This window comes from Vanellus vanellus (assembly GCF_965231255.1).
Source record: "Vanellus vanellus genome assembly, chromosome: 5".
Taxonomy (NCBI): Eukaryota; Metazoa; Chordata; class Aves; order Charadriiformes; family Charadriidae; genus Vanellus; species Vanellus vanellus.
The window spans coordinates 49,333,759-49,361,050 of NC_138910.1; the positions used below are offsets into that span (position 1 = coordinate 49,333,759).

The 27,292-nt window shown below is 38.7% G+C and overlaps 1 protein-coding gene across 2 annotated transcripts in view; it reads right to left on the reverse strand.

The window, feature by feature from the left end:
• Nucleotides 1-27,292, reverse strand: part of RGL1 (ral guanine nucleotide dissociation stimulator like 1) — a 78,230-nt gene that overhangs the window by 29,661 nt on the left and 21,277 nt on the right. For both annotated transcript variants that reach the window (XM_082483757.1, XM_082483756.1), the window contains exons 3-4: nucleotides 19,172-19,380; nucleotides 7,693-7,770 (exon numbers count right to left, since the gene is read on the reverse strand). In XM_082483757.1, coding sequence (XP_082339883.1) covers nucleotides 7,693-7,770; nucleotides 19,172-19,380 — 287 coding nt within the window. The remainder of the gene's footprint in view (nucleotides 1-7,692; nucleotides 7,771-19,171; nucleotides 19,381-27,292) is intronic.

The window sequence follows — 27,292 nt, forward strand, 5'->3', positions numbered from 1 at the left end:
TTGCCCACAAGATACCATAAAATGTGATGAGGCTGCAGCAGCTCCAAGTCCAATATCTCTGCTAAGCTGAGCTAGCAGGGCACAGAGGAGGTCGAAAATGAGACCTTCATATCACATAGCCACAAGTGATTCAATAGGTTACACAGAAATTCCACGTAGTCTTTTCTCAACTGGGAAGACAGCTATGACACTGGTCCTGAAGAGGTTTGCATAGGAACTAAAGAGATTATTTCTTGCCAAAAAAGCAAAACCAGCATTTTCTTTCCCACCGTAGTTATTTCCACAGAATGAATAGAAGGGAATCTCAACAACAAATCTCAACAAAGGAGAATAAGGAGAACCTCAGTTGCAAAATGAGATTAAATGACAGATTTCTTATGAAATTAGATAGGAACATGCACAAAACTATCGGTAATTTGCCAAATGCATACTTAAGACTGGAATAATCTTTACAGAGGGCTATTCCCTCTCCTCCACTGTCCATGCAATAGCTTTCAGGCTTGCTCACACAGACTGAATTAAGACAGCTGTATTGTCTCAGTTTTGCTTGTTAAGTAACAACACAGGCAGCTAAATCTCAGCTTTGAATCAGGTTAAAATGTTTGTAAACCGCAAGCAAAGGTTGATGTAAGGGTAGCTTCTCACAGCCAGTCCATTTATAAATAACATGTTGATGACTTCCAGCAAATGATCTACTCTTGATTTGGAAAGAACTGGTTAAATAGCATACAGGGGACTTTTGCTGGGATGCGTGCAAAGTCACTAAGGGAATAGCTCTGCTAGTTGTTCTTCGTTTTAATTGAGATGCCAATCATTATTTTTCTTTGCTCTTCTAATTAGTCTTTTTTGCTTGGTTCTGGTTGTTTTCATAACTCTCCCACTCTTCCATTGCTTACACTGCCCTATGTTTGACTCTGCTTCTCATGTAACCACATTGGTTTCTGCTGTTATTTTAGCTTAATTGGCTTTACTGGAATGAATGCTGATTGTTGCTCTCCCAAATGCATCTTAACTGCTTCCCACCATGGATTTCTCAGGCATCAGAAACTTCCAGCCAATTTTCTTCCATTTGTCTCACATTCCTTTGGTGTCTGTTCTCCTGGAGTACAATGTTTCGGGACCATTTTTATTTCTGCAGTACTGTAACTGTGCACACGGTTTTCCAGCTGGACTGTTAACTCCAGTAGGAAACAAAAGACAAATTTTCTCTTGGGAAGGTCTAAGTGCACAAGAAGTCATGGGACAATGTTTGTTTATCACTATGAGAAACTCTGAATGCTGCAGTATTACATTACAAATGTATTTGTATTTGCTATTTTAATACAGAGGATGGGTAAACATGCAAGACATGCCATGTGGTAACTGAATAGTTCCTTAATTTTCTTTATTTGAATTGTTTTACCCAATTGCTGTGGAATGAAACAAGGAAATTTCAGTTTAGCTTTGAGTTGCTTTGTCTGCGGTTTTCAATTGCACGACACTCCAAATTTTAATAACAAATGAATTCCACATTTTGATAATAAAGCAGATGCAAGACAACAAAAAAAGCCCCAAATATTTTGATTCATTTCTGTGGCCTGTCATTCATCTGAGGGAGAGCACCACCAATTTAGTCCAAATCAGCAAACAGAAGCCAGTAGCAGATAGAAATGCCAAACTTATACTCCAAGAGGAGGCTTGAAAAGACTTTTACTGTTATTCAAGCTCATTTAGGATCTAAAAGCCTCAGAACTCAGCCATGGCAGTGCTTGGGACTGTAGAAGAGGAGAGTTTGAGGGCTTAAAGCTATTTTACTTTTTGTACTATATAAAATGTTTCTGCTTCTCATTCAGATGGTCCAATCCCAGTAAGAATCCTCCCTTTTACAGCACTGAGGATGCAAGTATACTATGCAGCCAGGAAAAAAAAAAAAAAGACACTTAAAATCCCCATTGAAACATCGTAGTGCAACCAGGAGACCTGTTTTCCAGTTCTACTACTTTCTCTTTACTGTTCTTGAGAAATATAACCAAGACTAGCATTTATAAAAGCTCTTAAACTTTCTTTGGTTTCATTAGAAGGAGGGATGTAAATGAATGGATCAGAACACTGCTCACTGTTTATGGCACAGCATTTCCTTTTCATCACCTTTGCCTTGGATGTAGAGCCTCTCACTAGCTACAAACGCCAGAGAATTTCTGCGTACAGGGGGAGACAGCACACTTTTTCCTTTCCCCATTATATTTACCAACATGCCTAAAGGGTATCTTTAAAGAAAGCGTACCAATATTAGACCTCTGGAAAGAAAACAAACAAAACCTCTCCCACAGGCAATCTAAGGTTCGTACTACTATATTTTTGAGTGAGGTGTTCAAGTAACTAGATTCAGTTAACATTAAACTAGTCTTCCCTGAACACAAACATTGCAGGCAAGCGTGGACCACCAGGCTGGAAATTCTTCTCTGTGCTGAACAGTAATGAATTACTTCTGGCAACTTCACTGACAGAAATCTTTAAAACTCATGGCAACAAGCTCAACACTTTTTTTCCATGGAGTGTGATGTGCTGCATGAGCTCTCCAGGTCTCACAAGTCTAGCAAGTCATCCCATTGTCATGGCCTCAGCACTGTTTTGGACCCTTATATTACTCAAAGGCATCTCAGTATCCAATGAAGTTATTGACTTTCAAAAGGTATAAGCAGCCATGGTATTTTATATTTCAAAGGCTTTATGGTTCTTTCTCTGTCCTCAACCAGCTCCAGCCAGGTCTTTAATGCCTATCTTCTAGGAAAGAAGTGTTCTGCTCCTTTAACACTTCACCTCTTTAAATTCATGGAGTCTGTGGTTTGGGTATAGTTGTCTGCCAGCAGTGGATTGCCCAGAGACCAAAATTAACACCATCTTTCAGTAGGGGGATGAAAATAGGGCACAAGTTATTTCACAGATCATTCTGCGTAGAAACCTCAACCTTTTAACAGTGAGTTAAAAGTTAACCAAGGAATTCTTCTGCTTTGAATAGAGATCACAGTGATCAGGTCATATCATCAAAAGCATTGTTTCTAACTATCTCATAGGCAATACACATAACCGTTTCAGGAGGACTGAAGTCTCCAGACAACATTAGTTGCTTGGCTTGCTGATACCCTTCCCAGAATATGCAAAGGTGCTTGAGATCTCTTGGACGTGACCATCTCATTTAAGTTTTCCATGACTCCTGGCTAATAAAGTGGGTAGAGTCTTCACATCAGACATGAGCAAGAGAAAGTACTTTATTTCTTTTTGCTCTCCTTTCTTTCCTCTTTTGCTTTTTGTCAGTTTATGTGTACCAAACCACACATTTGAACTATACAAACTCACTTGAAAACAAAAACATAATTGAATTATAGTACAAATTGTCTACAGTTCATGTAATGTGTACTATTATATGGACCTCTCTAATTCTTAATGCTACTCATCATGCTGATAATTTTTATTTGTGTTTAATGTATGTACATTTTTATTCTGAATTGTCATGTCTTTGTGTGTTATATCAATGCCGTTTTGGTTTGGTTTTGGGTTTTTTTTTGAAAGTCAACAGAAGTCCTAAGCTAAAAAACGTGTAGTGAACACAGAACACCAAAGACAATGACGACCTAACTAAGATGAGGAGGCAGCTCTGTCACACCTCGGCACAAAAACATGCAGAACTGAGAAACAGCACCAGGCAATCTTGTTTATATGATGCAAGGAAGAGCAAGAAGAAATGATTATAGGAGATAGAAAGTCAAGTAAGTTACTCCTTACAACTCTCTTATCAGACAATTAAGAGAGGTATGGCATCATATTTCTGGAAACACAGGCTGAAGTCCATCTAACTCAGACATTTGACTGGAATATCTGACCTTTTCTGGACTTTATTCTTCTGTTACTTGTGATCATGAACTTTCTGACGGAAAGTAGTGCGAACTGTGGAAAGCAAGCTGCTGAACATGAAAAGCTAAGGTGGGTCCTGATACTAAAAACAAACCCCCAAAAAAACAAACCATAACCAAAGCTTAGTAGCTTAGTCATGCATGGTACTTTTTTTTTTTTTTTTTTTAAGTTCACAAAACTTTTGATGGTGTTCAGAGCTCCAAACTGTCTCTGTATTTTTAAAGTTAAAAAATTACAGTACCTTTGTTTAAACTGTGTATTACTGAATGCGATTTTAAAGAAAGGGGAAATAATAATAACAAACCACATTTTGTATTAGGCGTAATTAAGTTGGATCCCTGTTAAAAAAAAAAAAAAAAAAATTCTTTGACCACTCCAACGGCCCAAAAATGACAGGAATGATGCTTAAGTGACAAGGAGAAAATCCCCTTGGTAGAACAGATCCTTAGAAGGCATGTTTCCGAACATAGCTGAAGTGATCTTGGGTCAGTAACAACTATATGTCACTGCAACAAGTGTGAGAAGTAACTGCTGGCTCAGATCCAGAATTTGGAAACACAAGGATAGGTTTATAGCTCTCACAAGTCTCTCAAACGAGGCTGCGCCATAAGTGCGCTCAAGCCCTAGTGTAGGACTTGCAGGTTCCGAGATATATGAACACCAGGTGGAATGTTAGAATTACAAAAAAAAAAAAAAAAAAATTACGTACATCAGGCATTTTACTTCTCAAATCATGTCACAACTCTATACTACAAGTACAAAAAGCACAGAGAATCTCAACATAGAAGTTAGTAACCTGTTGTCTTATAGTACACCACATTCAACATAACATTCCTCCCATATGTACCTAAGATTTTACAAAAAACACTCTCTTCTTTAAAGCTCCATGAGACATGTAAAGAGCCATAAGTTCTTCTCCTGCAGTTGTTTTTAACTTCTGTAGCATTTTTTTTGTGTGTGTGTGTCAAACCAGTGGAAATACTTTAAATTGCATCCTCATTTCTAATGCCCCAAATGGATTTTTAAAGCATCTGAACTGTCAAAACAGGAGTCTGACAGATGTGGAATATCTCTGGCAAGAGACCACAGGCTTCCCCACAAGATATTTTTCCTCTGAGAAATACAGAGTTAATGGCAAGAAATAACATGGCTCTACTCCTTCTTGCTCTTATTTCTCCAAGTCATATAAAACCAAGAGCACAATTATATCATGTTTCTGTTCTATGAGAAAAGAGGGCAAATGCAATTATATTGGAATTATCCCAGACAAGAGAAAACCTGAACTACTAGAACTTCGTGTTTCACAACACGACTACAAAGCCAACCTCTTTTCCAGATACCATTAATTATATCTAAGAGACAAGTAGCCAGAGCAACTGAGCAATGGAAATTTTTAAGGCAGGAAAATGAATTCACATTTATACAGGATCTGTTAAAACATGTATACCTGACAAATTAGTTTGTTGACAACTTCATTGTTGAGCTTTCTATAAATAGGTATTTGGGTAACAGGTAACAAATTCAGACATAAATGGTATTTTACAAGGGCCAAAGGATCAAAATCAGCTGTTCAGACTATATTAATGAAAACTGCATCAGATAAACTCATCAGAAGATGTGCTACCACAGAAACAGGACCACAGACTCCATCCATTTGTCAGTCCCTGGTTGTGCAAAGGCACTACATGACAATTATGTGCCAAAAGGGAAGGCAGCATGGATGCAGCACGAAGCAACTAGGCGGGAGGTATATGATAAACTATATGTATGTCAGTAGGAAAACAAGTCAATAAAAAAAAAAAAATACACTCGTGCTAAATGTTATTTAACACGCATGCTCACCTCCAGGTGTAACAAAAAGTTGATGCCCAAAGCCTGAGTGACACTAACATCAAGATTACTTTCACCCCTTTTCTCTCCATCTCATAATGGAGCTCCTTTGGGTCCACAAGAAGGCAGTTGAGGTATCAATCCCAACATGATTTGCACTGGTGAAATTAAACATTTTTATTGGGGATGAGAAAGGTAATCTATTTTGCAGGAAAAGTGCTGGTTTAGCTCATATTTTATGACTGGACTGACTGAGATAGGAGAAGGTCAAATGGTTTGCCCAAAGTTGGAACAGACCTAGAGCTCATTTTGGATGGAAGTGTGGGAACCCGCTGGCTGCCTATTATTGCTTCTACCCACTGCATAATACTGCCTTCTTGGTTCTTGTGATCAAGTTTTAACTACCAGCTGTTCTTTGATGAGTTCTCATGGCAAAGTGGGAGAAAAACATTGATAGCTCTCTGTTACATCAGCCAGGAAAGAATCAGAGAATTGAGCTCCTATGCTGAATCTCATGGGGCAAAAGGAACAGCCCATACCATCAGAGCTTGTAGCTTTCTGTCCTTGCTAATTGCTAAAAAAAAAAAAATTACCAAGCAATAACATTTGGTTTCTAACTAAAGCCTTTGAGAATCCTGTATCATTTACAGACATTAATTAAGCTCTACATTTCTTCTGCAGTCAAGCAAGCATAATTCATTGTGTTTTCAGAGACAGCTATTGAAAAGCTCACAGCCAAGGAGCTTTTACCAATTTATCTCTGATGTTTAAACAAAACAGTTTCTGCATGGATGACAAAAGGTAAAGCAACCCCACTGTCTAACCACTCCATTCAGACGATGGAGGACAGGAAGGTGTTCAGTATATTAATGGGACGTTTCTGGACTGGGGATAGTTGAACCATTTTAAGCCAGACTTGAAACCTGCCTATCCTATCACACAGGCCATTAGAAAACTATGGAGGTAAGCAGTGGGAAGGGCAGGCCCAATACTGTAGAGTAGAATGTGATTTGAATAAACAATCCGCCTGAATCTCAGGAAGGAAAATACTGCAGTGTATTTCTCAATACAGAGTGGACTGTGTATCTCATAATAGAAAAATTAAACATTTTTCTTCAACCTCAAAACAAAAGGAAACTAAAGGCTTCTTCTTCAATTACATCTCAAGAAACCAGTGCCCTGATAAAAAAAAAATTAAGGTTTTCTTAACTAGTGGAAGCTGAGATAAATTCGGAGAAAAACAATCTTCGGTAATGCTGACAAGAATCAAGCATCACCACGTACTGTAACAAAATAGAACAATGCAGCTACTTTTTACTGCCACAATGCATGCAAACCACAGATCATAGAGATGTCAAAGGACAAATGCTGATGACCTAAGGCACATCTTACACCCAATGTCTAAAGATAAAATGCAGTTTCATGTGATGCTACGAGGATAACAAAACCACTTTCCCCCCCCTTTTAAACTGCATTTAAGAACAGCTTTGATATTTTTCTTGCAAATTAGGATGACTTCAGAATTTAAATTTCACTCTAAAAGCAACACTGTGAATCGTAGGGGCACTAATGGAAAAGATACAGGCGTACACATGTTGCTTGAAACAACCTCAGCTTTGGTCTGCAGACACAGTCGGAATGCACAATAAAATCAGTCATAAGCAATAATCATTTACTACTATAGATAAGGCAGGGGAAACAAACACTCCTTGTTTGTTTAATCAACAAAAAGTTGGCCTAAGTGCGTTCATCTCATGTTTAATTCTGAGACAATTTCCCTGACAGAAAGATCTCTGGGTTATATTATTGGATATGTTATGAGACAGTTGATATTTGGCCTTCACACAAACTTGTTTAAGCAAGCAAACAGTGCTGTGAATTTTCAAAGGAAACAACAGCTATGCTGCCCACATCCTCCCCCAACACTGAATCCTGACTGGGACTCACTGTACAGAGCAAAAGCACACTTACGTCCTGAGTACTGTTTTGGATTCGGAGGAATTCTGGCTTTCAACTTCTTCACAGCTTGAGGTCTCCAGGTTTCCATATCTGAAAAATGAGATTGGCGTTTAGAAGAACCTCTACTGAATAAAAGCAAAATCCCAAATAGCTAAATTCATATACAGTTACTATAAACAACTAAAAAGGGTTTCTAGCTCAAACTACAAATGTGGAAACTAACAGTTGGACAAAATTAAGTAGCTTGAAGATTATTTCATTTAGGAAGAAAAAAATCCTAAAGAGACAGCCAGTATCTTCCAACATAATTTGTTAATTTATATGAAGCAGCCTGTACACAGGAGGAATCAACCAAAACAGTTTCTTTGCTCACAGCTCAAAGACCCTTTCTGCCCATTTTCTCTCCATCGTTTCCCAGAGCAATATTCCAGTGCGCAATGAGGCTGTAACACAACCACTTTCTCCAATACAGCTCCTGTTTCTTTAGCGTTTGGCATTCCTTCTAACCCCAAATGTTATTTCACACAAAGTTTTCTAGGTGGCAAGTGCCCACTCGTGCCAAAACTACTGACACAGTTGTCATGAGTGGGAACATCCCGTGGCACTGTGAAAATGCCACCGAGAAAAAGGAAACCATGGGCACAACTCCAACAGCACAAAGCAAAAACTCTTACCTACACAGGCAGTGTATGTGCCTTGAAGGCAGGATTATGGACTTCATTTTCAATGGGAGAGCCCATTGTTTCAGATATACAGCTCCATAAAGAATTTCATGGTTCCTTACAGGCAGCTTTAATGAAGGCGGACAATTACTCACAGTCCAGAATAAGGCATGCTACACATTCTGTTCTCAACTAATTGTGTCAGGCACCTGCAATTAATCTGAAGTTAGGAGAACAAGTGCATCTTTAAGCGTTTGTGCTACAACATCCTAGTAACATCCGACAGAGAAAATACAGTGTGCTGTGGGTTTGTGTCCAGACAGTTCATGTCAGAAATCTAACAAATTCGTCCAAAACGTTTCAAAGGATAAAAATAAGAGGTGGTAGTTTTATGCTCCTCTAAAGTATCAGTCTAAGGCTTCATATGTAAGAAACCCAGATCTGTAAAGAATGTCAACTAGTCTAACTGAATTCAAGCTCACTCTCACCAGCAGATCTGCTAGATTGTAAATAACACATTTCAGCATGATCATTCACCACCCTCATATTAGAATATCAATATATTCTGCCCTGCTGTGGTCCAATCTCAGAACTCCACAATACTTTAAAATAAGAACTTAAGTTTCAACAATCTTATGACAAGGCCTTAACATTGGACAATTTCACTGTGGATGGGGAAACTGAGGCACGGAGAGAGGGTTTGCATATATTCCAGTGCACTGCAAAGTAAACCCAAACTAATAAAGGCAAACAAGTAATTCCTCTGATAGGAGCAGCATAGCCATAGCTTGAGCTTACTTAGCCTTGAGGGTACTGCATTAAGACTACTTACATTATCTGACACAGCTCATTTAAAACCAGATCTTGCATCTCCAACTACATTGCAGGTAGACATAACAAAAAATTATTTGCTCTAGTTGTTACTGCATATCTGTTACAAAGCTGAGAAAAAAAATCAGGACTGCTTGACCCCAGTAGCTTAGTCTGACCAATACACTGTCTCTCATTCAACCTACATTCCCATATCAGTGGTGAATCCCAGCATTTCATCTGTCCAGAAACAAACAAAAAAAAAAGGCACAACACATGCATAAATACTCGGAAACTTATGTTTTAAAGGGCCCAAACTCTTCTCAGTTGTGCTGAAACAGTCCTGCTGGTCCTATAAGACAGCAGAATTATGATAGTAGGTTTTAAGGACTTCTTAAAAGAGAAAGGGTCCTTAAGAGGTACATACAGGATAACCCATTTTGCCACTGAGATTTCACAGAGCTAATCCAAACATCTAAAGAAAACTATGCTTAGCTAAACTGACAATGGGGTAAGAATACACTTCTAGACATGCTGAATAACACCTCAATCCTTCTGTGGTCACAGTGAATCATAGCAGGAGCATTCACAGGCAAACCACTGCTTGGTACAAGAATGGCTGTCAATCTTGTTCTGAAATTTTTTGGTGCATCAGTGGCCTCTGTGCTTTCTCCTATATTCTCCCAAGCAATTTCACACCCTACCTGGGTTTTTTTATTGCAATCAGCACTACTGAAGCTGTAAAATTGAATAGATACCTTCTTTCTGGCTCTCCGCTATACCGGAATTCACCACTTAATGCTACCTGGCCTCTCTCAGCTCTCAGTCATACCCTAAACACTCATTACTAGTGTTTGCAATTCAAAGGGAACGCAATTAACTATTTGAGACACTTCCCACCGCTTTACTGCGAGGAAGGAATACATCAGAGGAGCCTTAAGAACAATACTTCCAACGCTTTGCTAAGTTGAAGTATAAACTTTAACCTATTTTTATTAGATTTAACTGTATTGGTTTCAACATTTACTCTTGCAGACCTGTAAATTGTCCTGCATTCCCAAATATTATAACACTGGGTAACATCTTACCAAGAGATACAAAAAGAGTATAAGGGGGATATTTAGACAGCTATGCTGACACCACAGTGGAGATTGCCCAGGACAGAATTAAGACATGCTGCTGATATAATGTTCATTACATGCTATAATGGCTGCTCCTGTCCTGTTGCTAAAGAGAGAGAATTTCACTCTCCACTACCATCTGGTAGGTAAGATGGCTAAAATATATATTAGCCAATAGACAAAAGACATTTTTCCCCCCTGCTGGGAGAAACATGCGAAGAAAGCTTCAGTTTTTAAATAACAATTACATTTTCATATTCATTTTCCAAAACTTGCCATTAATTCTTCAAGCAAAGTTTATTGAGATGACTCACAGTGTTATTGTCCTACTATTGTATGAAATACAAAATATGTATTTGCAGAACATTAGGCATTTGCATTTAAATCCCACTAGAGACATACATGATGATTTTTATAATCTAAATCCATAACACAGTAGTAAAGAGCAGGCGATTTTCTGTACAAAAGTAGAGAAGTATAACGCTTCATTATATTGCCAGATGTAAACCTCTGCCTATCAATGCAAGAGCTCTGCTTGAACAACAGGTCATTAAATACGGGTTAGGAGGAGTTAATGATACATCTGATGTAAAGAACAGCATTTCTGCAGACTTCCACTGCTCTGTTCTCACCAGCTTCTGGACAAAGAGCCATTCACTACCCAGTCTTGTATGAATGCTTTGCATACAAAAAGAGACATGAGAAACAAAAGGATCCTGTAAGCCCACAGAACTTTTCAGCCTTGCTTGGCGTTTGGAAAGTTATAGACTCCACTCAAAGGGACTGACTAAGCAAATGAGACCAGAATGTAATGGGTAGTACTGAGTATTTAAATACTGAAAAATAGAGTAGAAAATGCACCCCTGCATCTCTGTTAAGAAGGAAAGGGAAGAGGGAGGAAAATACTCCTTGAATGACTTGGAAATAACATTGAAAGGTAGTTCTCTGCAAAAGCCAGAGCCTTAAATAAAGCTGATAAGCATTAAAACAAGTGACCAGAAACCCAGATACTCAGTAAGAATTGTAAGATGTTTTGAACTATACATACATAGAATCACAGAAATTAAGTTGCTACTTCAGTCGAGTAGACAAACCACCTGGTATACAAGAAAACAACAGAGGAAAGAATAGATGCTGCAGCAATAACAGTGAGCCAAATGCTATATAAAACTACTGTCCTAAAAGTGTAGTCTGCTACGAAGGACCCATTCTTTCAATATCCCCTCTCTGCCTTTATTTTTGTCTCCATTTACCCTCTATCGAACTATCCTCCAGCAGAAGAAACTAAATGAAAATGTAAAACTAACCTGCTATTTGCTGTCATTATCCAGCTCTGGCTCTCCCATCAAACAGTATCCATTCCCTCCTCTGTAAACCCCTTGAGATAGGGACTGGTTGCTCCTTATATGTGACAGTGCCAAGCACAGCATGGCCCTGCTTTTAGGTGTTGTTGTAAGGCATATGATTAATAGGATAAAATAAAATATGTAAGAGAGGAATTTGGCCCAGTTCTGCTCTCATCTGGACACCTAAATATCTTTGGCTTCCATCACACTTGTCAGCATTTAATTCCACAGCGCACCCAGTGACACTGGGGATACTGAAGGATCTCTGCGGAGGCATCATTGTGTCCCCATATCCAGGGTCAGGAGGACCTGGTTTCCTTTTCCTCTCTCCAGGAACTTCCATCGAGGGTTTTAGCATCAAAATGCCAATAAGAATTTTTTCTCCCTACCCACTTCTACCAAACAAAGAGAAGATATCAGAACATATAGTGTTAAAGGCTTGGCATGTTTTCAAAGCTGTCTGCTGCATTTAGATGCCAAACTTCCATGAATACTAAAAGGATGCGGATATCCACTTAGTCTTAAATAGCTTTGAAAACACAAGTCATCCCCCTCACTTTTCAACACACCAGTTTATGCTCAAGATTTTGTTTAGTTTGACTTCTACGCTACATTGAAAGGAAACCTTTACAGGCTGAATCCAGGCAAAAGAATGAATAAGGCTCCAGTCTCAAATTTAATAAAAATCAAAAGCTTAATTTGAAGTCCTGGAGGGAAAAAAAAAACAAACAAACAAAACAACCACCCATAAAACAAAACACCCCACAGATTTATTCAGAGTCTCCAAGAAGTGTTAAAAGTTACTCTGAGAGCAAACAGCACACCTCTGATTTTTACTTAAGACAGAAGTTATCAAAGGGCCCAATTTAAAGTCCATTACAATAAGTAGCATAACACTAAAAATCCAGTGTCTTCTGACTGAAACAAGGGGAACTGCATCGATCTTAAAATATTCTGAATTGTACATTAACAATTTATACCTTTTCATATGCCTTGTTTGATAATTTGTGTGTCAGTGCACTGGATGTATCATAGGGCAGAAACTGCCTTTAGAAATGTTCCTCTCTACCCCGGTGGCTTGTGCATTTCCGTGATGACAATACCAGAGCGGGCTGTGGGAGTCAAAAACACCGCAAGAACTAGCACGGTGCCACTGTGCGATTCCTGCTGTGACATAACCGAAGCCATGTGTGTTTGGCTTTGGGAGGGCTTCCTCTCGCTTTCTGATGTCATGTGAAGAGGAGTAAAGGCAGTGTAAGCAACAGGCACGTTCCTTTAGTCAATCCCACCGCACTGGGAAAGAGAAAACTACCAACTCCTCCACAGCCATGCAGGAAATGAAGATTAGAGTACGCAGCCCAGAAAGGCCTCCTAAGAGCTACTGATGGCTGCAGAGCCTCACACGCTCATGGAGCAGATCACAGCTCATTTTAATAAAGTAAAGCCCAAGCTGGGAAAAAGGTTTTGCCCAGAAGATTCCACAAAACCTCACTGTAGCATGAACTGATTTAACAAAAGCACACATTATTCTGAATTATTCAAACCTTTTAGAAGTTCATATTTTTTTCTACCCTAACACTTCTGTTTCTCTAAAGTACAGTATCTGCTTTTTTATTTGCCTCTGTCACTCAGGGAAGAGCTTGTCACCTTTTTTGGACAGAATAAATATTTCGTGTTCCAAATTCAGTTAATGCTTGCACTGCTTGGATAGGATATTCTGCAGGTCACATCAAATGACCAACAGATATCCCACACACTTAGGGTGCAATATATCCAGATTTCCAAGGACCCCTTTTCAAGACTCCCGGGATTCTCTTTGTCTAATCTGAATTTGTATATTTCTAATTTGTACATCAGACAATTCTGCAGCACTCACATTGAGGGGTGTATCCACAGCAAATACAAAATTAACTGAATGCACTGGACTTGAGGGCAACCCAGCTTCCACACATATAAATCTTGAAGGAATCTTGTCAACGTGTACTTTCCTACAAAAAAAATGTGTCCTACAACTGGGAGATGCAGATGCTGCCCCCTCCTACTCTATGTCAAGGATCTGCTCACCTGGAAAAAGATGGAAGGGACTTTTTTTGATCTGGCCACATCAATGTTCCCCCTCGGACCACACAACAAGAGCTCAGCATTGCCATTCACAGTTGTTCCCTTACTCTACAATCCTGCACTATCACCAAGAATAAGAAACAGGGCTCAAGATCTTCACATGAAACTAAAATTGACATCTGATGCCAAAATCTTACTTGCTCTTTTCATTATTTTTTTACTTCACTGGAAAAAAAAAATACAAGTACTTATAAAACACAGATTATGCACTGACACCCACTTCAGTCTCTGTACTGTTATTATTAACAAGTATCACTAACAAAGTTGCAAAAATGCAGACTCTTTGCTACTTATTCTACACTAATGTAGACACGAAAACTAAGCTGGTTAAATTCAATTACTATCCATTTGTTTTTTATTTTTCCTTATAATGTCTGCTTTTTTTCCACAAGTCTATATGCCACAGCTGCATGTAAATCATTCTAACTTTGATAGCTTAAATTTCATCTATATTTTTCCCAAGCCATAAAATTCTAGATTATCCATGATATTCAAAAAGCCAAGAGAAACATCCAAGGATTCTTAAACATTACACTCCTAAGATTTGTGAGAGGGAAAGGAAGTGGTGACCTCCTAAGGTTTCCTGTGGATTCTATCATTTATTATAAAAGGCTGGGGATAACATTGACAAGGTCAGGCAGCCTACATGCCCTTCCTCTGAAGGAGACGTTATAACTTGCTCCGAGAGGTATACAAGCCAGTAAGATCAGAATTAGGCTCAGAAAAAGCAAGTTCTGTTCTACAGAGACTTCTCCTCTGTGCTTTCTTGCCCTCTTCTGACATGTTCACTTTTTTAAAGCAGCATCAGAGGAGCCAGGCAGGACCAACTTCCTTAGTCATGCATACTCCTGACTTGCTGCTGCTTTAAAAAACCCGACTACCCAAACTTACCTGACACCTTGCTATAATTTAGGCTATTTGTTTGAAGCAAAACTGCAGTATCTGAACTTTCTTTATTCTCCTTTCCTACCCTCAAAGCCAACCACAAGATGATGCCTCTCCTTAATGCAGAGCTCCTAAGCCAACACGTTGCCAAAAAACAATGTGACAGGAACTAAATCTCTTCAAGACCACAAGGACACAGCAGTGCACAAGTCTGGCCCAAGATCATTACCCTCAATCAGCAGCCAATGATGCAGTGAATAACAAGCACATCATCTTTAGAAGAGGACACCTATTTTCCTGTTCATTCCTGCTTGAATGCTCAAATTAAAGCCATTATAAATTGGCTATGTACACATTTCAAAGCTGTGGTAGTCCTGTCTGCTCAATTTCTCTTCCAATCAAAGCTGTTTTTCTCTCCTCTGATATACTTCTGAGAAAATGTAAGAAAGACTCATCAGTCAGAGTTGCCACTTCTTTTGTGTTGCAATCCAATTGTAATATTACAGATGTAATTCCCAGATATGAAAATATTTAGAACTTAATTGCAGAGTTAACTGAGCTAAATTGTACCAGCTCTACAATGTACAGAAAACTTTACTGCACGGAGCTAACATTTCCACAGGAACCCAAAGAGCTTAGGTGTCTCATGAACAACAATTCTCAGAGAATGAGTGATTACTTTCTTTGGGCTGTTTTTAAAATCCTATCACTAATACCTACAGTAAAGAAAACAATATAGAAGTAGAAACTAAAGCCCATTATGATGAACTTCATAAAGATACTGAGTTCTTCCCCCTCTCAAATTCCTGATCTTTGAGTATCTGATTTTATAATTTCAATGTTTCACTAATTTTGTATGTTTCTATTTCTACGTTGCTATGATTCTTTTCACTAGGGGGAAAAAAAAAAAAGGAAGAAATCAGACCCATTTATCTAGAGGACTCTACAAACTTCAGTGCAAAAGCAAGATTCCCAAAAGACTTTTTCATCATCCTTATAACAGTGCAGCCTAACAGAGCTTCAACATTTTAATGGCTAGTGATGAAACACCACAGAACAATCCAAAATATAACAAGGCGAATTGACTGTAAGATGGACTGCTGTTTCAATGGGTTACCCCTTTGGCCCCAACCCAAAGTTTAAAATGCTTCAAACCTCAATTACAGAGAGATTGAATTATTTCAGTAGTCACTGAAGGGCTGAATTCACAATTCTGGAGAGTGATGTCCCCTATTAAGAAGCAAAGGGGGAGAAGCACGAGCAGGGACACCACAGCTGAACGTGCCTTCCCATGCCTCAGTTCATCCTGACCTCCAGCAGCATCCACAGCTTGGCTCCTTGGGCAGAACTGCCTGGAGCATCCATTGAATCCAGACAGGTAAGGCGACCAAGGGGAGAAGATCCAGACATGTGCCCATGAAATAATCACCTGTCCCACACAAAGTTTACATATGCAAAGTCCTCTGCACAGAAGCACGCAGGAGGACAAAATAGCCCAACAGGTACAAGACCCCTTTCCTAGTCCTGCCCAGGGGCTTTGCACCAGCTAAAGCCAGACCACAGCCAACGACCCAAGGCAGCCTACAAGTACAAAGACCTTTTCTCCAAAAGCATCACTCTGGTGATCACCCAGCTTAACAGATTTGATGGTAGATTTTAGAGTTGCTTGTCAGATACACGGGATCTTTTATAATTATACAAATTAAATAAGCATAATATGTGAATTGCTCTTTGGATAACAGTCTTCCTGAGGACAGCAAAAACCGACCAGATATGGATGTGTGAAAATATAGATGCATGAAAACAGAGGTCGAATTCCAAAACCATCACCATGAGTTAAACCTTTACTCTCTCTTTTCCCCAGTACACTCCTCCTAACTATCTGCATCACAGTCTCTTCCTCTCACTGTTTTTCTTTATCATCTCTTGACAGTAGAGAGTCTTCAGGGTGGGGGCTGTTGCAAACAATTCTAGGTACGTTTGTACAGTGATTTGTAAAATGAGTTCACAGTCTCAGGTGGGACGTTTATTTGCATTACTGAAGTACCTCAGTAAGACAAATAAGAATGGAAACTACTAGAAATCAAAACTATGTTGAACTGGGTGGGGATTGCACATAAAGATGTTTTCTGGGCATTTAAGCAGGATATATGCATGTACTTTAAGACAAAATAAGTTGTCTTCAGACAACTAAAGAGCCTTTAATCAAAGCGTGAGCTGTGTATAATCAGGTTTACAGCCCCTTTGACTGACTTATTCACATTATTTGAGCTACTCACAAGTTCTCATTGATTACAGAAAGAAAATTTCCCCAGATACATATCAACTAATACTTAAGAACCCCAAAAGAGCCATCTGGCAACCCACCAACACAGAGCAATAAAACATACACTGTTAGGGGAATGATATTTAAAACATCCATTCTGGGCAAAGCATCCTTGCAAAGGCTACTATTTTGTTTATTCCAACAACATTTTCTGTTAAAAAATGTATCTTTATAAAAGCAAGTGAAATAAATTTTACATGAAGCATTATTGGCTGAAAGTGACAACGTATATGCATACAACTATTGGTTTCTCCTATAAATTTGTGGGTATCTGGCAATTCACATGCTTAGGAAGCAAGAGATTCTCATCATACATTGTCACTTGGCAAGTTAGCTCTTCTTTAAGGTTACTAGAATCCACACAAACTTGGTGTCCTTTCATATTTTATTCTTTAGAGATATGTATGTCCAAAACATAGTTCCAGTTGACACTGAAAAAAGGTTACCCAGAGAAGCTGTGAATGTGCCATCCCTGGAGGTTGGATGGGGCCTTGGGCAACCTGGTCTAGTGGAAGGTGTCCCTGCCCATGGCAGGGGGGTTGGAATTAGACGATCTTTAAGGTCCATTCTAACCTAAACCATTCTATGATAGAATACAAGTCTGAGGGTACAGAAAGAATTACCCATTCAAAAGAAGGAATTCCTCAACTTTTTTTGTATTCTTGCATATATGCACTGTAAATTTTTATTGCTCCTCATGTTCCATTGTCAGAATTGGTATGGACTGAGAAATAAAGCTCACAGTAGTGAGCTAACTGTACAGTCTGCTCCCCAGGATGGCTGCTCGTTCCTCATCTGACTTCTTACCTGGCTGTGAAGTTACTGCACTTGAGCAACCACAGCTATTATTACAATCACAGCAGGCCTGGCAGCTAGATTTCAAGATCGTTATTAATTGAGCCACATAACATTCCTACAAAGCAAGTAGTATACTCCTTTCCAGATACAAAAGAAAAGCACACATAACATATCCATGCCTTGTGCCTTATCCACCTAGTGGGAGAGCCAAAATTAAAACCTAGGAGTTCTTATGCTACTCCTTCGTTCTAATTACTATATGCCAGAATAACTCTTTTGGTACATCCCTTGAAGTGCTCAAGGCCAGGCTGGATGGGGCTTTGAGCAACCTAGTCTAGTGGAAGGTGTCCCTGCCCTTGGCAGGGGGGGTGGAACTAGATGATCTTTAAGTTCCCTTCCAACTCTAACTATTCTATGATTTTATCACTTGATTTTGAAAATGCAATAAATATGACACTCCCAAAATAAGATCACCATTGACCCAGTCATGTCTCAGTTAGAATTTAGGGTCAGAAAACTAATGTTGCATGTTCCAAGCATTTACAAAGATATAGCAGATGTGATTTAACAGTCTTACCATAAAAGCTATTCTTATAACATTAAGCGGTTCTTATGCTGTCTGCAAAAATTTATGGCTGCATGTTCATGTGGAGTACGAGAAGGGGATAGTGAATTCTTTCTTACGTTTGCACAATCCCTGTTTCAAATTAGCAGCCCCCAAGCAAGAGAGTTAGGTCTGAAAATACCAGTATCCAGCAAAACATAAGAATCTATTCCAGTTATGACTTTGCAGCCCATGCATTCTGGTTTTTTGGGAGGTAAAAGCTATATTTAGGTACCTAAAGGGGGCCTACAGGAGAGCTGGGGAAGGACTTTTTACTCGGGCATGTAGTGATAGGACGAGGGGGAATGGCTTTAAACTGGAAGAGGGCAGGTTTAGATTAAACATTAGGAAGAAATTTTTCACTTTGAGTGTGGTAAGGCACTGGAACAGGTTGCCCAAAGAGGTTGTTGAGGCCCCATCCCTGGAGGTTTTCAAGGCCAGGCTGGATGTGGCCTTGGGCAACTTGGTTTAGTGGGAGGGGTCCCTGCCTATGGGATGATCTTCAAGGTCCTTTCCAACCTAGACTAGTTTATGATTCTATATTAAATTTCTTGTGCCAGTCCCAGTTTGGTTCCTTAGCAGTCAGACATGGCACACTTTCCCTACCTGGTGACTATGCTTTAATGACAGTTGGGATGTGGGCAGTGTGCATTTACACATTTCATGTTTATGCTGAAATTCTGAACTTTGCAGTATTCTTGATATCTGTCCATCGGGTTATTAAGTCTATGTCCACTAGAAGTAATGGAAGAAATTCCTGACAACATCTCCTTATCATGTAAATGTTGGTTCAGTTTCCATTATATACTGGCTCTTACCTGTCAAGGAGAAGTTCCAGCACTTCCTTAGTAGAAGCAAAGGCCCTGTATGTTGAGAGGAAGATACTGATGTAGGTAAAATCGTTATCCCCAAAAGCTGTCAGAAGGTTCTCCACAAGTTTCTCCAAAGTTCCAGCTTTTATTGTCCTAATTTTGCATGTTTCATACTGGCTGACAGTATGTTCTGGAGGTAACTGGTCCCCCTCAGCCTACAAAGTTGAAACAAAAAGAAAGCACAAAAATCAGACAGAAGCCAGATCCCTGACACAGCTTTCACAGTGAAACACGAATTAAATTTCATCTTTTCATGGGAATAGTCCATCTTTAGTTACTAAAAGATTTTTTCAATTTTGGCTCTCCGAACACCAAATGCTGAGGGTTTTAGTAAGTTTAAGATATTTATCTGACATGCTCCACAAAATATTTTATAGCCTGACTTCTATCAAGTTATTTTATGATCCCATCATATATTATTATCTAAAAGAAAATCTATTATCCCACAAAGAATATTACTAGAGGGAACAATAGTGGTAATTCAGTGTCCCACTTAACTTCTGAATAAATATGAAAACTGACCACAACTTTAGCATCAGCACTTGTGACTCCCCTGCTGAAAATACCAACTTTGGGTTGCCACACAGAACCTAACGCCATGAACACATTTGAATGAGAAACATTTCATGATGCTTTTACAAGGAGGATGTTAAAGTCATCTTGTAAATGTGCCATTATAATTTTCTCTTACCGTTTCCGTTTGGCACAATATTTGTCAACAAATCTATGTTTTGGTGTTGGGGGTGTGTTTTCTAAACAGCATTTGTTTTTAAGGCTTACAGCTGGCTTTAAGTAATAACTAGAATCATTCCCTTAAATTCTGCCACTATTTACAGGACAGTTCAGAAAATTATTTTTGTGACTAGTTTAAATACTTATTTGTTAATAATTTGTAATAATACTTCATACCTGTTGTAAAAAGCTTTAAAAATGGGATTATAAATAAAAAAAACAACAAACATTAACAAGAGCAATCTAACAGAAAATTTCTCTCTACCTTTTGAGTTGGCTATCTGCAGGAAGGAACATTCATACCACTGAACTCTACAGAGGCAGCATGGGGTAGCATATATTTCCCTTTCTGCTGCTGCTGTTTAACAGGGACCAAACTGACTGACGTACTGCATTCTCAGCTGGAGGAAGATATGCTGTGACACACCTGCTCTTGTACCTGATTGCATAATCACTATAATCACATATCACCAGCACTAATAAAACTCCAGTAACAAAAAAGTCATTTTCCTTGAGAGAAAGAAATGGCCGGAGCCTGTTCAAGTGTCTGCAACCATAAGTGCAAAGAAAATCCCTGTCAAAAATCCCCAAACATCACTATGATTTATGTAAATAAACTATTGGAAGGTCATCTGAATGAATGAAATATGTTTTGAAGTACACTTATATTCACATTTACTGAGTTTAGAAAATAGTTTGTTTAAGGCTAATATTAATGAGATTATGCAAAGGAAAAATCAGGCCAACATGAAATATTTCAAGACTGTAAAAAAAAAAAAAAAAAAGAAAATCTTAAATATTTTTAGGTTAGATTAAATATATCAGTAAAAAATTACTACAGGAGATATACTGGGCCTGAGCACACAACAGTCTAGCTTAGTCTGTGCATCATCAATTCTGCAATCTCAGGATAAAAACTAAGGAGTTCAACCCATTTTCATTGCAGCAGATTTTCTTCTCTCATATGCACTCACAGCAAGCTTTCAACTGGGACTGCTGTGATGTTTCTCTTCTGAATCACAACCTTCCTCTCCTGGGTAACAGCTTCTGCCATATCATGATACCAGATAATAAAAGTATATCATTAGGTCATATTTCCCAGCCTTACAGTAATATTTTAACAGCTCTTCTGGGTTTTGAATATTGAGTCAGAATTTAAGCAGACTGAAAGACTCCGCTAAGTAACAATACAGTCCATATTTTGTGTTTCTCCGTGATTCCTTGACAACATGTTTCATTTTAATTCTGAGGAAACATCACCAGACACAGCCATTTTGACCAGAAGTTCTGCTCCAGAAACTGCCTACTGAGGTATGAGTTAGAGACAACAAGGGCAACAATATTCCAATGTTAACACAACACCTTGGTACTAGACTGAGGACACAAAGACTCACAGTCATTACCAACTCTGTCTTGGTAAACTGACAAAAAAAAAGGAAAAAATTAATCTATTCGTAAAATAATTAGGAATGGATAATCCACCCACTTCATACTTATATCACTTTCTTCCATTGATTTTGAATTATTTATAATAGATATCCCTTTTTGTTTTAAACAATATAAACGTCTTTAATATTATTCTAAAGCTCTGCTACTCTTGCATGGGGACACCTCATTTCCCAGCTTAACAAGGTCCAGCAAACTCTTGTTGTGACATTAAAATACAACATGCTGTCTGTATTAATAAAACAAACAAGCAAACAAACGAACAAACAAAAAAACACCAAAAAAATCCCCACCACAGACTAGACAGAGAAAGAAAAAATAGGAATAATAGCAGTACTGCACAATGTTCTGTACTTTCTAACAAGAACTGGGCCCCGGCACAGTTTTTTTGGCAGAAAAGTGCCTCTGTTTCTGTGGGAATCCCTGAAAGAGCCAGGAGTATCTTGTAGGATAAAGACACAAGGACCTGTCAACAGACTGTAAAGAGTATAGACACAGTAGGTAAGCAGAGGTCCTAGGAAACTTGCAGCCATATCTCAACTGCAAAATGGCACAATTTCATATTGAGTTTAAGCCATTGAAAGAAGCCCTTCCCAGAGGCTCTTTTCTGCCCACCTGTGACAGCAAACTGGGCTGGGAAAGTGGTGCAGCCAAAACAGAGCCCTTTATTTCATTTGGTGGGATCAGGTTTAACCCAGACAAGTTCACCCCACGGCTGCAGAAACACACAGGGTGACACCTGGAAAACAAGCTTGGGTGCAAGCTGTAAAATAATTTCTGGAAGCACCGCAGGTTTACATGTGTTCAAACAGACTGTGAAATTACAGATGGTAACATTGCCTTGTGTCATGAACCCATTAATGCCTTTTATAAATAGACAAGACAATGCACAGTAGAAAACCCACTGTTATCCCAATGCAACCCCACAAGCAATGAAGGAGATTACACCAGAGTAACTTGCAAAATTTTGTTCAACAGATCTTATGCCTGTTTTAAAGGTGTATAATCTGTTGAATACCTGACATAAAGGTGTATATAGAATTATATATGATACCACCGTTACAGAAACACTAAAAGGATATGTTGTTACCACCACTATATATCTCCTGCATTCAAATCTTCCCTATGCAAAACTAGCTCAGAAAAAAAAAAAAAAAAAAAATCTTACAGACTTTTCATCTTACAGGTAAAATATACTTTTGAAAATAACTAGTTATGCAATAGAACTGCTTTCAAACAGGGAAGAAAGTCTGCACTACTGTATTTATTAATTTTCTGTCCAGCAGATTGCCCCACTCATGATATATTGACTTACAGCCATATTCTAATCAGTGCGTGTAAAAACTTCTCATTCACTGATGGACTGTGTAGCAAGCAAGGACAGAATCCGTTTCCAAGATTGATACATGCACAAAATTTTCCATTAATTGCAGCACTGCAACTTCCCCAAGACATCATGTTGGGAGAATGTTAAAAACCCACACACAAACAAAAAAACACAACCAAACAACAGAACAACCAAAAAAATACCAACCTAAACCAAAACAAATAACAACCCCAAACCCTGAAAATCTAAAACGGAGTTTGTCAGCAAAACATTAAACTGCTAGAAATCATTTCTTATTAAGAGACTTTTAGGGAATGTTTGTGTCTCTATTATTTTAGCATTTCTGCCTGTAAGTTTAAAAGGAAAAATGACTTGGCAGACGAGCTCAATAACAGACTTTAAGAATAAGACATTGTGGGCTGAGTTAGCATGCTAACAGGAAACTGCTCAGTCTGGATTTAATCAAGAGGCCATCTCTTCACTGACATAACCAGGCTGCCCAAAGGCAGAAGAGTTTTCATGTTTGCTTTTGTGTTGTCTGCTTAGAGGAATACTGTATCTACTGCTATTAAAAGACATTCCTAAAGCTCTTTGCATGTTTTGACAGTGGCACACGGTGATCACTTATGTGGCACCAATTAAAGCCACCAGAAGTTTTGCACTGTTTTGTGCATCAAAACAACAAAAAAAGGCTCTCTAGCTCCTTCCATTCTTCTCCTTCAACAACATATCTAATAAAGATGCTAGACCACCACATCTCAGGGCTTCACTAAGATTTCCTTGGTGCTCTACAAAACTAATAATAAACAAACAGATATGGAATTTTATAGTCTGACTTATTTTATGGTTTTTAGACAGTCTCACTTTGATTTTTCAGGAAAGATTATAGCCTTGTGATCTGCAAATGTAACCGATGAGCAAATAGCTTCCTACAAGATAGACAGCATCTTTCAAAAGCAAATGTAGAAAGAATGAACTGAGGTATATTCCTGCAAGTCATTTTTTGAGGTTGGTAGTGGGTACTGATGTAGTTTAATTCTAACGTCTTTACTAATCCTCTGCAATGCTGTATCTTCAGAGGGGCCCACTCTCTTTTAATGTGATCATCTTACAGCTATACAGCACAAAACAGTACCCACGCATGCAGTTCTTGCTGAAACAGGAGAGGTCCACGCACACTAAGGCACAATGAAGCCAAAAAGTTCCTTTAAACACAAACCGACTCCAAAACCAGCTGCAGATGCCCAGTACTGAAGGAGTGATAATTCAGTTCCAAGCTGGTTACAATTAAGGTCCTGACCTTGCCCCATACAGGCTAGCTCCTGAATCCACATACAATCTCACTGACTCACAAAGGCTTTGTGAAAGTGCAAGATAGCCACACACACAATTGCAGGATGAGGAAAAGATACGAGTATCAGCATAATATCCAACAGAAGTCTTCTCTCTGCACCGGCCACCAATACAGGCCTTGAGTACACAGTTCCTCAGTTACAAGAAGCTTGTTACCAGCATAGCTTGTTACTAGGTGTGCAAAAGCAACACTCCTTTATGAATCCGGCAAGACACAATGTGCAACCTTCGATACTACAGTGTCCACTTCCCATCAGTCCTTTTCTGCAAGACTGGCCAAGATATGCTGACCTTTTGCCATTTTGCCTACCAATGACAGGAAAACAAAGCAAAACCTGCATATGCCCCAAAGTTGCCAGGTATTTCACTCAGTTTGACAGCCATTATACAGATCAGGATCCCACAGCCTCATGGGCTAAAGCTACAAATGCTACCTGTTAACCTTAGATCGGATTATAAATTAATTATAAAAATCTACCATCTCCTAAATTAATGGTACATCCTAGCAAGAGGGAGTAGAGACTTAAGTTAAAAAAATAGTTCAAATTCTGAACAGTACAAAAATAAGCTGCTACCCAAATAAAGACATACAGAGTTGCAGTCATTATTTCAGAAACATCACTGTAAACAATCACTTTTACCCAAAAAACCACTGGTCTGCAGTTTTTTTCCAATGCAAATATTACCTGTTGAGATTCTGAAAGCAAGAATCATGGAATGAAATCAATGTGATTGTTTTTCATTAGGCAGACTGGAAGAAAAATACTGAAAGAAAACTGGAATGAACAATAAGTAAATGAGATATCAAATATTCTTCAGGCGTAGTCATTTAAAACATTCCCACTTTACTAAAGACTTGTTTTATTTACAAATTCTGCAAAATTATTTTCAAGAGCACCTAACTAACTAGTGTCTCTTAAACTCCATTTTTACTGTTTTTGACAGATTTTTAAATGTTTTTGACTTTCCTTGAAAATTACAGCTTTTCCAGATGGAGATTTTTCCACTCTAGCTATTTTTATTAACTTACTGGACAGAGAACCTATGCTGGAATAAAACTGCAGTAACTTATAAATTCAATAAAAACAAGGCACTCTAATCAGGAATGACTGTTTCATTTCACTGTTTGTCTAAATGTGAATCAGCTTTAAGGTTCTGAAAGTAGGATTAAGATGCTTTTGCCCTTATTTTTTTGATATTTCTTCCTTACACACAGGCTCTCCAGCATAAGCCTTTCATATCTATATTCATCCTTGGGGGGAGAGGAGAAGGGGCAGGGGGGAATAATCAAATCATGGAATGATAAAGCTTCAAAAGCTCCAAAAATACAAGAGTCCGTAATACCAGTGTGAGAGAAGAAAAACCTAAGGTATCCTTCATTTAACACATCACTTAAAGAAAGCAGCAAGACAGATGAAACAGAAAGTTGTTTGAAGAACAACTGGATTCCATGGCAAAAAAAAACCACAGAACTTCATAATATGTCTTCAAGATACTATGCAAGACTCCTTTACAAAAATACTTGACTAAAGTGAATAGAACAACTGCAAAGATATTAACAACTTATTTGACATAGTGCTTCCTTCCAACAAAGATCCTAATGAACATTATAATTGAGCCTGTTCCCCTTAAAAGGAAGAAAGCAAGATTGTCCTGTACATATAGTGACAGATAAAATCCACAGCAGCTGACAATCATGCTGAACTGACTCAAACTCACACGCATTGTTCTGACCAACTCCCCTCCGTCTGCACCACATGACCATTTAAAAAAACAAAACAAAAAAACCCACAACAAATGCAAACCCTGTGAAAAGTGGTAATTTTGCACTAACAATACCACATTAACAGTGCACATCAGAAAGAGCAGTGACTGGATGAAGCTTATCCAATGAAGTCACAAGTATTTTAAGTGTTATTAGGGTAGGACCCTGGTGTACACATCCATGCTTACTCTTGCAATCAGTTCTGCAATACTGACAGTATTTAAGAACCTTGCATCCCACCGCTCTCCTCTGTCCTTTTACTTCACTCTGCAGAACTGTCAGCCTGTAAAACAACTTGCATGAGATAAGATTCTGAATTTGAAGCAGAATTTCCACTGTAGGAAACCGTGGCTTGAAATGCAGGATTTGGGTGGCCAGATCTTTTGTAGCCTGCAGACTCCAGGCAGCGTAAATGCCTGCCTATGCAAGAGCAGCTGCTTTTACTGTACAGTGCACTTGGAAATAAAATTAATATGAAGCTTTCTGTAGAGCTCCCTCCACTTCGCTAACTCCCATTTCCTCATTTTGGATGCTGCTGAAAATCAGTTGTCAACTGCACCAAACTCGGAAGCCAAAATAACCTTACTAGCTCTTTCCTATGATCTGACAGCTAGGGGGTATTCCTGGATTTCCAAAGCTCCACCCTTTTCCTTTCCTTTCTTACCACATAAATAACCTTTCTTGGCAGCAACCCAGAGTTTCCAGGACCAGTTAATTCCATGACCATTATACAAAAGGCATTCTCATTTTCTTGTATCCTTAGAGCTCACAGCCTGGCTGGTATCTGTCTGAAGAGCTGGCAAACAGTAACAAAAGCTGTCGTTCAGATTTAGAGGTTAAAAAAGAAGAAAAAAAAGCCTCTTACACAAATGCTGTTGCTCAGTTAGAACCCTTTCACTCAGGCACCTTGCAGCTACTTAAAACCACTCTGGGGAAAATAAGAAACATCATGCATACCATGGTGCTTAGCTGTGCATTCTCACACCTTCTGAAGTTATGCAAATTTAGGCTCATCTGGGTATCAGTGAACTATGTGGGACTAGCTCTAAATCAATCAAAGCAAAAGTAAAGAAGCCTAATTTACACATCACCTCTCACTGCATGCATCAAAAGGAGTTTAAGCAAGTGCATTAAGAAATTGAATCTTCAAAGCAGCACATTAAAATGGCACTGTCCAGCTCTTACAAATGGTGGAACTTACTCAGCCATGGGAACATATACATTCCTCCTTCAACTTTGGCCTACTTTTGAGAAGCATCTGTGCAGCAAAGGAATGCAGCCATATTATTCAGTGAGAATCAAGTCTTCTGTGGTTCACTGTGCAGCATACAAGCTTTTCTAAAGAGACCAAAAATTGCCCCAACAGCTTAGCCCCAAACCTTCATCTCTAGCTATTCTTGTATGACTTATGCACTTACCTTCTCACTATTTCCTACCTACAAGA